This window comes from Leucoraja erinacea, chromosome 12 (genome assembly GCF_028641065.1).
Source record: "Leucoraja erinacea ecotype New England chromosome 12, Leri_hhj_1, whole genome shotgun sequence".
Classification (NCBI taxonomy): Eukaryota; Metazoa; Chordata; class Chondrichthyes; order Rajiformes; family Rajidae; genus Leucoraja; species Leucoraja erinaceus.
Window position 1 is genome coordinate 6,372,848 of NC_073388.1, and position 12,326 is coordinate 6,385,173.

Here is a 12,326-nt window from a genome sequence, read left to right on the forward strand (position 1 = left end):
CCGTTCTAATATATGATATTTTTTTATCTAACACTTTTTTAAATCAATCTGTGGCCGTGTGCGTTTTTCTCCGGGTGCTCCGGTTTCCTCCCGCCTTCCAAAGACGTGTGGGCTTGTAGGTTAATTGACTTCTGTAAATTGCCCCTAGTGCGTAGGATAGAACTATTGTACGGGTGATCGCTGGTCAGCACGGTCTCAGTGGGCCGAAGGGCCTGTTTCCACACTGTATCTAAACCAAACTAAAATCAACCTTGCTTTTGTAGTATTCGGGTGCAGATTTTGAAATGCAAAGCGTTGTTTAACTAGATATAATATCCTTGGCAACCATTACCAGGTTTGACGACCTCATTGTGAAGAGCTTCTGGAAGCTAAACTGGCCTGGTTTCTCCACACTGCTGGGAGTTATCTTTTAATTAACTTCCATTCCTTCTTTCCCCTCTCTCATCTAATTTCATTGAATTGAGTGATCTTGGGACTTGCGATGGATATCAGCTCACTGTGTTTTGAATCTGCTTGGCTTGCTGGCCTGTATTACTCAATGCCACATTATGTATCGTGTGAAGTGAAGCATGCACTTGCACAGACGATCAAAGTATGAAAGATCTTTAGACGCCATTACTGAAATGGCTCTCGCTACTCACCAGCAATTTGGAAGGGAGATGCTAGTTCAGGAATATTTTCTGATATATAATATTTATAGAGAAATATATTTATAAATAATGTTTAAGGAAGAACTGCAGATGCTGGAAAAACCGAAGGTACACAAAAATGCTGGAGAAACTCAGCGGGTGAGGCAGCATCTATGGAGCGAAGGAATAGGTGAAGTTTCGTCTCCGAACTAGTATCTTAGCTCCGCTATGGGATCTTTGGTGCGGAGACGGAAGCATTTCCAGAGATGGAAATGGGGCCAAAAATTACCCATGTATCTGCCCATGACCGTACTACGTCTTTTTCGTCGAGTGGGCTATCTTGCTCGCTATAGGATCTTTGGGCAGCACCTGTAATCTGGATCAAAACTGGATTTTTGGCGCTATATTGTCACGCCATTGTTATGCTGTTTTGGGATTGCCATCTTGGTTTGACGTAAAAGATGAATGCATAATTTTTTATTTTATTTTTTTGTTTTTAAAGTGGAAAAATCGTCTTTGTGCGAGACTGATGCTGGAAAGGAAGAAGCTGAGAAATCGGAGATAGACAAGGTATTTATGTTTTTCTATACTTCCCCTCATTGCGAAGTTAAAACCATTATCGACTATCATAACTAGTAATAATTCAGAAGATGCTGTGAATGTATTTTCCAGGAAACGAAGGAAAAAGTCCAGACGCCCTTGACTACGGAAAATTGTTCAACATCTAAGAAAACAAGTGGTAAGAAAGGCGGGTTGCCTCTTTAGTCATTGAGTGATACGGCGTGGAAACAGCCCCCTTTGGCCCAACTTGCCCACACCGACCAACTTGTGCCATCTGCACTAGTCCCATCTGCCGTCATTTGGCCCACATCCCTCTAAACATGTCCTATCCATGACCAGTACCTCTCTAGACATTCCTTAAATGGTGCGATATTACCTGCCTCTACTACCTCCTCTTGCAGTTCTTTCCATACACCCATCGCCCTTTGTGTGAAAAAGTTACCCCTCAGATACCTTTTAAATCTCCCCCCCTGCCTTAAACCTATGTTCTCTGGTCCTCGATTAAACCCATCTCCCCTGACCATGTTTTCTGTGTGTGTAGATAATAAAGCAAGCAAAGTATTTTTAGGGACTAACAAAACTGCACCTTCAAGAAATTTGTGGAAGATCGCCTAAACAGTGGAGGAAGAATTGAGAGTCTTAAAGCGAATCTCAAGGCTCGGTCATGACTATTGATCGAGCCGTTTATTTACTGACATGAAGATAAACGACTAGTGGGGTGACTTTGCAGAGTGGATGATGTATGGCGTACACAAGAAACTTGCTCCATAAGTTAACTATTGAGCTCGGGACCGTAAAACTGTAACGCCATGATAAACACGGATCATGGACTTGGCTTGGAAGGCCATTCAGAAGTTTCATGTTTAGTTTAGAAAGACAGCGTGGAAACGGGCCCTTCGGCCCATCTAGTCCGCTATGTTTCTATGACCAGCTCTCACGCATACACTAGTTCTATCCTATGTATCGGGGGCAATTTACAAAGGCCCTGACCCTACAAGCCTGCACGTGTTTTGGATGTGGGAGAAAGCCGGAGAAAACTCATGCGATCACACCTGCATGCAGCATTTGGATAAAAATTCCGTTTCTATGCTACAAGTTTGATATTCTTGCACGATTCCGCATGTGGTCCAGTGATAATTGAATGAGACTCTGTCCGACTGGACAGTGTTTAACTCCTCTATCAACATGGAGATATTGATAGTTTCTTGATGAGTGGGGGTCAAGCACAAGTGGAGGTTAGTGGGGAGAATGGAGTTGAGATGGATTGGTCATGATTGGCGGAGTAGACTCGACATGCGTTATGGGGAGAAGGCAGGAGATTGGAGTTGAGAGGGAAAGTTAGATCAGCCAGCCATGATTGAATGGCGGAGGAGACTTGATGGGAACCTATGGGCCGAATGGCCTAATTCTGCTCCTATAACAGATGAACATCATCAGCTTCTGTGTGTAATTGTTGACGTTCTGCGTTAATTTCCCGTGGCGTCTCAGAGAAGGTGCATAGGGAGTTTTGTGTTGCGGTTGGTGTTCCAGTTCCAGTTGTTCCGAGTATAATTGCAGGGATACTTGCAGGCAGTGGGCTGCAGAAACCTGTACTGTCAGAGTGGATTAGAATTTGAATTATTTGCAGGAATGGTAATGCAGGCTCCTTGTGTTTTGCGTGGGGGTTACTTGTGTGCCAAGCAGCACGTAATTCAAAACCGCATAAATTAGACATGTATGTGATTACCTCGTCAGCAGTAAATTTGGGCACGGGTATTCCAAAAACACCAGTGTGTAAATCAAGCATTGGTATTTATGGAGCTTGCACGTTATTTCAAAAATGCATAAATCAAACGAGTAAAAAGGAAGGTGGCTGTATTTATAAATGATACCAACCAGTCCCCAGAATGGGATCCCGTTATACTTGCATTGCTTGAAGAAGCATTAAAAGAAAATGTTTTTTGCCACAGTGTTCTAACTTTATTTTTAGGACAGGCAGCCAGAATCTTTTTCCCTGGGTAGTAATATCAAAGGCAGCGATAGTTAGATTCTTGATTAGTACGGGTGGCGGGGGTTATGGGGAGAAGGCAGGAGAATGGGGTTAGGAGGGAGAGATATTGCAGAGTAGATTTGGTGGGCTGAATGGCCTAATTCTGCTCCTGTCATAGAAAGTTAGAAAATAGGAGCAGGAGTAGGCCTTCGAGCCTGCACCGCCATTCAATATGACCATGGCTGATCATCGAACTCAGTATCCCGTACCTGCCTTCTATCCATACCCCCTAATCCCCTTAGTCACAAGGGCCACATCTAACTCATGTCACTTATGAGTAGAGGACACAGCTTTAAGGGTGAGAGGAGCAAAGTTTAAAAGAGATGTGAGGGGAATGTTTTTTTTTTTTACACAGAGGTTGGTGAGTGCCTGAAATGTTCTGCCAATGGTTGTGGCGGAGGCAGATTTGATGGTGCTATTTAAGTGTCTTAAAGAAGAGGGACATGCCTTGCATGCAGGCAGATGGGGGAAGATAAATCAGCCATGACAATGCTGCTATTCAGTCATGGCTGATCTATCTTCCCCTTGGCAAGATAGATCAGTCATAATTGAATGGCAGCATTGTCTTGACGGGCCGAATGGTATAATTCTGCTGCTATCATGTATGAGCATGAATTATGATTATGATCAGCACAGACACTGGGCTGATGGGCCTGTTTGTTCCATCTTTTACTCTTTGCTTTGCATTTTATTTCCAGGAAAGGATAGTTCCACCATGACGAATAATATTAAACGTGAAGAGGACTATGTTTCCCGCCGGCCAAGGCGTACCACCAGGTTGTCCTTCCAGGCAGCTCAGGCCCAGGCCCAGGCCCAAGCCGAGGCTCAGACTCCGGCAACTCGCCCTCAGAGGTCCTCGCGGTCCCTGGCAAAGGTGACGTGCGCCAACTGCAAAAAGCCCCTGCAGAAGGGCCAGACGGCGTACCAGAGAAAAGGAGCTCCGCAACTCTTCTGCTCCTCCTCTTGCCTCACCACCTACTCCCAGAGACCGTCGTCCATCAAGATCTGCACGTTCTGCAACAAGTGAGTCTTTCTTTTTGTCCACCCCCGCAAGAGCGTTGCGGACGCAGCCCAGACCATAGCACAAAATCAACCTCCCTTCCCACGGCTCCATTTACACCTCATGCTGCCAGCAGCATAGTCAAGGACGAGTTTCACTCCAGATCCTCCCGCCTTTCCCCTCTCCCATCGGGCAAGAGGCACAAAAGTGTGAAAACGCACACCTCCAGATTCAGGAGCAGTTTCTTCCCAGCTGTTATCAAGCAACTGAACCATCCCACCACAACTAGAGAGCAGTCCTGAACTTCTATTTACCTCATCGGGGAGTCTCGGGCTATCTTTGACCGGACTTTACCTTGCACTAAACGTTATTCCCTTAACAAGTATCTGTACACTGTAAATAGCTTGATTGTAATTGTGTATTGATTTCTGCTATCAATTGGTTGGTTAGCACGCAACAAAAACTTTTCCCTGTACAATGCGAAACTGAAACTTAATGATTATAGCCAAAGACGATTGCACGTGCAGCCAATGTTTAAAATCCATATAGACACTTGGGCTGGTACATGGATAGGAAAGGTTTAGAGGGATATATGGGCCATTTGCGGGCAGGTGGGACATACATAGCTCAGCTTGGAGATACAGTGTGGAAACGGGCCCTTCTGCCCACCGAGTCGGTGCTGACAAGTTGATCACCCGTACACTGGATCTATCCGAAACATTAGGAACAGTTTACAGAAGCAAAGTAACTTGTTAACATAAAAAAACTGTTTACGTGTTTCACTTTAAACAATGGATAAAAAATTGGTTGAATGAGGGAATTATGGATATTGGTTTGGGGCGGCAAAGTGGCGCAAGGATAAAGTTGCTGACTTACAGCACCGGAGTTTGATCCTGACCAGGGGTGCTGTCTGTACGGAGTTTGCACGTTCTCCCCGTGACTGTGTGGGTTTTCTCTGGTTTCTTCGCAAACCAAAGACGTGCGGGTTTGTAAGTTGATTGGCTAGGTAATTGATAATTGTAAATTGTCCCTAATGTGTGTAGGATAGTGTTAGTCTGCGGGGACTGTATCTCTCTAAACTAAAACTAAATTGTTATGGCATCTGTGTCTACTACCCCCACTAGCGGATCGTTCCATATTTCCACTGCTCTTTGTGTGGAAAAAGTTGCCTTTCAATGGTGATTTGCAGGATAGATTTATTTGGTCATAAGGAACAGGAGTAGAATTGGGCCATTCGGCCCATCAAGTCGACTCTACCATTCAATCATGGCTGGTCTGTCTCTCCCTCCTAACCCCATTCTCCTGCCTTCTCCTCATAACCTTTGACACCCGTACTAATCAAACTGGTGGGTCACTGTGTGGAGCCCTTGAACTGACCTGGGGCCGATAAGTTGAAATGTCGGCTGCAGTAGTTCATAGGAAAATCCCAAGTTCTTTGTTGACTGCATTGCTCTTTATAATTGCAGAGATATTTTGAACACAAAGGAATTGGTGGTGGCGCAGGCTGGGGCAAGCCAGGCTTTCCAGGAGTTCTGCAACGCTACCTGCCTGTCACTTTACGAGGCCAAGCTTCTTAAACCATCTGACGATGTGAGATGCAGCATCTGCAATAAAAAAGGAAAGGTGGGTTTAGAAATGACAGATTGATGGTGTGCTTTATCTTGCTATTCCTGATGCATGAGGTTGCAGACACGGGAGCACATTCTATTTTGTCTCTGGAATTAATTCCCTGCCGTATTCTCAAACGAAAGTGGGAAATTAATCTTCAGAAGGAAATGGTAATATTTACATTTGCACTTGATTTATGTTGGCAGATAAACGGATCCTTTTAAACAAATCATGTTTAAACAAATCAGGTTTGATCGTAATTACTGGTGCTGTCTGTTCTCCCTGTGACCTCGTGGGTTTTCACCGGGTTCCCCGGTTTCCTCCCACGTGCAGGTTTGTAGGTTAAGCGACTTCTGTAAATTGTCCCCAGTGGGTAGGATAGAACTAGTGTATGGGTGATTGTTGGGCAGCACGGACTCTGTGGGCTGAAGGGTCTGTTTCCACGCTGTCTCTCAACTAAAATTTGAGATGCTAACGGACATAATAGTAGGCTGCTTGAGAAAACGTTACTCTGCACCAAAGGTCTTTTTTTTTCTTCCCCCAATTCTTTCTTGTAAATCCTTAGATTACCGGCTGCTTAAGATTTTCTGTTTAGAGATACAGCATGGAAATTGGTTCATTGGTCCATTGAGTCTGGGCGAACCAGCGATCGCCCATACACGAGCACTATCCTACGCACTAGGGGACAGTTTACAGAAACCATTTAACCTACAAACCTGTTCGCCTCTGAAATGTTGGAGGGAACCGGTGCACCTGGAGAAAACCCACGCGGTCATAGGGGGAACATGCAAACTCCATACAGACAGCACCGTAGTCAAGTTCAAATCTGCGTCTCTGGCTCTGTGGGGAAGCAGCTGAATAGGTGCAGCCCTTCCTATTGGTATAAAGAGGGTGGAGGGTTATTCAGAATTTAAAAATATATATATATATATCAATCACTTCTCTCTTTTATCAATCAATCTCTTGAACTCCAATGTAAATATTGTTCTGGGCTAATAACTGAATGACTTGTGCAGCCTGCACTTCTAGTCTGTTTGAATGTGGGATGAAAGATTACTATGTAATAATATCCTGGCAAAGATTGTATTCTTTGTATTTTTCCTCTTTAAAACAATCTTCAATGAAAAAAAGACTTGACAACCAAGTCATTAAGTTACAGCCTGCATTGAAAACTTTGCTATTCAGAGCCATCAGTAGAAACTATATTTTCTATCTGTTTTCTACGCGTGTTAAACTGAGCTGGGATTAAAATTGCTTATTTACAATTAAAAAAAAAAAACTTTTCACTACCCTTTCCGCGAATTTTGATTTCCTTTTTCTTAAGCAAAATGCTGCTGCATTTGATTGTCTTCCTTGACACTACAAAGGGGAAGTACAACGGGATCCGGGGGTCCTTATTAAGGGTTTGGACACGCTAGAGGCAGGAAACATGTTACCGATGTTGGGGGAGTCCAGAACCAGGGGCCACAGTTTAAAGAATAAGGAGTAAGCCATTTAGAACGTAGACGATGAAACACGTTTTCTCACAGAGAGTTGCAAATCTGTGGAATTCTCTGCCTCAGAAGGCGGTGGAGGCCGGTTCTCTGGATACTTTCAAGAGGGAGCTAGATAGGGCTCTTAAAGATAGCGTAGTCAAGTGGATAGGGGGAGAAGGCAGGAACGGGGTACTGATTGTGGATGATCACATTGAATGGTGGTGCTGGCTCGAAGGACCAAATGGCCTACTCCTGCACCTATTGTCTATTGTATTGTGCAATAATCCACCCAATCCTGACATTCTGCATATTGTGCCCAAATTTTGGCATCTATGACCAGTCATAAATCGGGGTTGCACTTGATCTGTACCACAAACTGTGTGTTTTAATATCCTGTTTCCTGAAAGTATAATAGCGCTTATAATACTTATAAGACTAATAATCAGTCTGAAGGGTCTCGACCCGAAACGTCGCCCGTTCCTTTTCTCCAGAGATGCTGCCTGTCCCGCTGAGATACTCCAGCATTTTGTGTCTACCCAGTATAATTAATAAGATGTGCAGTAAATCAGTTTCCATGTAGCATGACGATATCTTAGTTGCACATATAAGCTGAATTTAACTTGGGACTCTTGAAGGATCTGAGATTTACGAGTCCTCATTAAATTCAGGTGAGGTACTGGAGGGTGGCAAATGTTGTGCCTCTATTCAAGAAGTACTGCGGGGGACAGGCTGGGAACTACAGGCCAATTAATTGATAGATAGATAGAAACATACACACTAGGTGCATGAGTAGCCCATTTAGCCCTTTGTGCCAGCACCACCATTCAATATGATCATGGCTGAACATCCAGAATCAATACCCTGTTCCTGCTTTCTCCCCATATCCCTTGATTCCGTTAGCCCAAAGAGCTAAATCTAACTCTCTCATCTAGATAAAAGAATAGACATGTACACACATACTAGTGTAGATGGGGTATGTTGGTTGGTGTGGGCATGTTGGGCTGAACGACCCGTTTCCACACTCTGACATCAGTTACTTAAATTTATTCCATCCAAGTTAATAAATTTAAATGTAACCATTTTGTTCTTCTGAGCTATGGATATTCAGTAGTGCAGAACATTTGGTCTATTATCCACGCAATGTTAACACTTGTTATCAAAGGCAAAATTGATTGGTGGCAAAGTGGTCCCAAATAAATTGGCAGAACTTATGCCCAAAGGCATGTGACGGGCAATGGCTCTTTCCCATTCCCTTACTGAACCAATATAGACAAGGTCAACATTTGAGAAGGGACCACTGTGAAAAGTAGCCAAGGAAAACTTTGCTTCCCAGAATTTTTAATTTAGATTATTATTATTATTATCAGGTGTACCAATGTACAGTGCAAAGCTTTTTGTTGCGTGCTGTCCAGTCCAGCAAAGACTATACATGTTTACAGCCAAGCCGCCCGCAGTGCAGGATAAAGCAGCTAATGGTCAGTGCAAGATAAAGTCCAATTAAAGATAGTTGCAAAGATCTCTGGTGGGGTAGATGGGAGGACGGGACCGCTCTCTAGTTGGTGATAGGATGGTTCAGTTGCCTGATAACAGCTGGGAAGAAACTGTACCTGAATCTGGAGGTGTGCGTTTTCAAACTTCTGTACCTCTTGCCCGATGGGAGATGGAGAGGAGGGGGGTGAGACTGGTCCTAGTTTATGCTGGTGGCCTTGGCGAGGCAGCGTGAAGTGCAGATGTAGTCGACAGAAGGGAGGTTGGTGTGCGTGCTGTAGTTGAGATATCCACCCTATTATGTTTCAGATTCGGATTGCATAAATTGCTATATTTAAGAGGGAGTTAGATGTGGCCCTTGTGGCTAAAGGAATCAGGGGGTATGGAGAGAAAGCAGGGGTGAGATACTGAGTTGGATGATCAGCCATGATCATATTGAATGGCGGTGCAGGCTCGAAGGGCCGAATGGCCTACTCCTGCACCTATTTTCTATGTTTCTAAAACTGTCTGCTGTTGCTTCTAGATTCTACATGAGGTCAGCAATGGGAACGTGGTCCATCGGTTGTGCAGCAACGCGTGCTTCAGCAAGTACAGAGCAAGTAACGGCCTGAAAACCAATTGCTGCGATAACTGTGGGGTCTATTTTTTTAACCGAGGATTTATGCTTCAATATTTGTATCACGAAGGGCAACAGCGGAGGTTCTGCAACACAGGCTGCTTGAACATGTTTAAAAAGGTAAACTTGTCCTCATTTCTCTCTTTCCCGCAGCCCTCTTTTCCCAAAAGGACCACTTACTGGCCTAATTTTCTCTGCACTCAAATATTTATTGTGAACTTGGGCTGGGCAGGCAACAGACTGCTCCCAGACTTCAGTGAAGTTCAAGGACAGACAGCAACATTTGCGCTTCATATCCAACCTTTTTCATAGTAACTTTTCAGGCGGTTACCTGCGGGGCGAATTCTGATTGAATTAAATTCCAGCTCTGTCTGTTTTCATGCCATTCGTTTTGTTTAGAGATACAGCCTGGAAACGGGCCCATCGGCCCACTGACCAACGATCCCTGCACACTAACACTATCTATCACACACACTCTAGGGACAATTTACATTTATATCAAACCAATTAACCTACAAACCTACCTGCACGTCTTTCGAGTGTGGGAGGAAACCGAAGATCTCGGAGAAAACCCACGCAGGGTTTCCAAGCAACTATTATTCGAAGCATCTGCTAGCATGGATGCAATGTTGAAATATTGACGTCAAAATGTGAACATTTTTTCTTGTTCAAAATACCCTGTTCCATCTTTTTTCCACGGTTGTGTTAACCACGATTTTTATACTTATGTGCTAACATGTTATGTACATATTTAACTTTTGGTTATTTGGGGCCTGATTTTTACTACAACCCCCCTCCATATTTTAAAGTGTTTCCCACTCCCTTATTGAACTAATATAGATGTTAGAAAATTGAAAATCTTATGCAAAAGTCAACATTTGAAAAGGGAGGAAAATTAAGATGTAGAGACAAGGAATTGCAGATGTTTACAAATGCAGATGTTGGCTCCAATGGATATTTTTGTGCTATTGTATAACAATCAAGTATTGATCTCTGCACCAATTTAATGTGTGACTATTCAAGTATTTGCGATATTTTTCTATCCTTTCACCACTTAGAAAAACACTAAAGTGCTTCCTTGTGCTTGGTGCAACACTTTGGGTAAGAATTTCGACATGATAGCAAACGTGGACACCAGCGGGAAGATGGACTTCTTTTGTTCTTTGTGTTGCATCACTTCGTACAAAGTGAAACAGTCTGGAACAATAGGTAGGATTTTTTTTTTTCACGTTCATCGTATGTTCTAAATGATGGCGTTAAATGAAATACAGGTCCACCGCTGATTCTCCGGCAACTGGTGGCCTGGCACCTCCTTTAATCGAGGCGAAATTGCAAGAGCTAATTTAAAAAATCCCCCCCTGGATGTCCTCCCGAAAATGTGGCGCCTAGGCCGGGTGAGGTGGCCGATCTCCACCTCATCGGGACTTCCGCGGCAGGTGGAATCCCACACGGTCTCAGGGTGGAGAAAACCCACGCGGTCACAGGGTGGATGTACCAACTCTGTGCAGAGAGCACCAGTAGTCAGGATCAAACCTGGGTCTCTCAACTCCACCGCTGCTCGACAGTGCCAGCCTTGTCTTTTAATTGAAGTGCAGGCTGGTAGTACCCCATTGTGATAACAGAACAGTAGTTTAGTTTAGATCAGTGGTTCCCAACGTGGGGCGTACGCCCCACAGGGGGGAAATTTGATTTTTAAGGGGGGCAATTGAGCGCGACTGAGGTCTGGGTCCAAATTTTCGATTTTTATTTTTTAGGATTTTCCATCAGGTAAACATATGTAGTTTATGTTTCAGATGTTATTTTGAGTAAATAATTTTTGGGGGGTAAAAAAGGTCTTTATTGTGTAGTTATTACAACCAAGGTATTGGCGTTTTAAGCTTCTTCAGCTGAAACGGAGTTCACTTTTTAAATGATAAGAATTATATATCACCACATGTGGGGGGGGGGGGGGCATCAGGATTTTAGAGGTGATTAGGTGGGGCATGGCCAAAAAAAGGTTGGGAACCACTGGTTTAGAGATACAGCGCGTAAACTGGCCCTTTGGCACCGACCATCAATCCCCACACACTAACACTATCCTACACACACTAGGGACAATTTACAATTATACTAAGCCAATTAGTAGTCTATGGAATTCTCTGCCACAGAGGGCGGTGGAGGCAGATTCTCCGGATACTTTCAGGAGAGAGCTAGATGGGGCACTTAAAGATAGCGGAGTCAGGGGATGATCAGTCATGATCATATTGAATGGCGGTGCAGGCTCGAAGGGCCCAATGGTTTATTCCTGCACCTATTTTCTATGTTTCTATGATATGAGGAGAAGGCAGGAACAGGGTACTGATTGGGGATGATCAGCCATGATCACATGCCATGAGGAAGCACAAGGAAGAATGGCGGTGCTGACTCGAAGGACCGAATGGCCTACTCCTGCACTTATTGTCTATTGTCTATTAGCCTGCAAAAATGTAAATTTTACTAAAGCCAATTGACTGACAAACCTGTGCAACTTTGGAGTGTGGTTTAAAACCTACGCAGGTCAGGGGGAGACCATGCAAACTCCGCACAGACAGCACCCGTAGTCAGGATCGAACCCGGGTCTCTGGCGCTGTAAGACAGCAACTCTGCCACACACCGCCCTTTTGATTTGGGGTAAATTGAACCTTTGAATGAGATGAGCAGGTATTGCTTTGCTCTGTCTGATGGTGACCAAATATATTGAACAGAGGTTTTATTGACAGGACCCAAGACCAAATGTAAATTTTGCAAAAAAAATCTATCGGATTCGCTTTATTATAACATGACTGATCGAGTTGTGCATCAGTTTTGCAGCCCAAACTGTTGGACTAATTTTCAGGTAAGCTTTTACTCCTTTTAAAAAAATATATATATATATTAGCATGATGTCTTTCGATTTATGGCA

At 43.9% G+C, this 12,326-nt stretch overlaps 1 protein-coding gene across 5 annotated transcripts in view; it reads left to right on the top strand.

Moving 5' to 3' along the window:
• LOC129702028 (zinc finger MYM-type protein 3-like) overlaps positions 1-12,326 on the top strand; it is an 82,361-nt gene that overhangs the window by 22,536 nt on the left and 47,499 nt on the right. For all 5 annotated transcript variants that reach the window (XM_055643528.1, XM_055643527.1, XM_055643529.1 and 2 more), the window contains exons 3-9: positions 1,132-1,199; positions 1,302-1,368; positions 3,918-4,242; positions 5,686-5,842; positions 9,314-9,526; positions 10,465-10,615; positions 12,145-12,260. In XM_055643528.1, the coding sequence (XP_055499503.1) occupies positions 1,132-1,199; positions 1,302-1,368; positions 3,918-4,242; positions 5,686-5,842; positions 9,314-9,526; positions 10,465-10,615; positions 12,145-12,260 (1,097 nt within the window). The remainder of the gene's footprint in view (positions 1-1,131; positions 1,200-1,301; positions 1,369-3,917; positions 4,243-5,685; positions 5,843-9,313; positions 9,527-10,464; positions 10,616-12,144; positions 12,261-12,326) is intronic.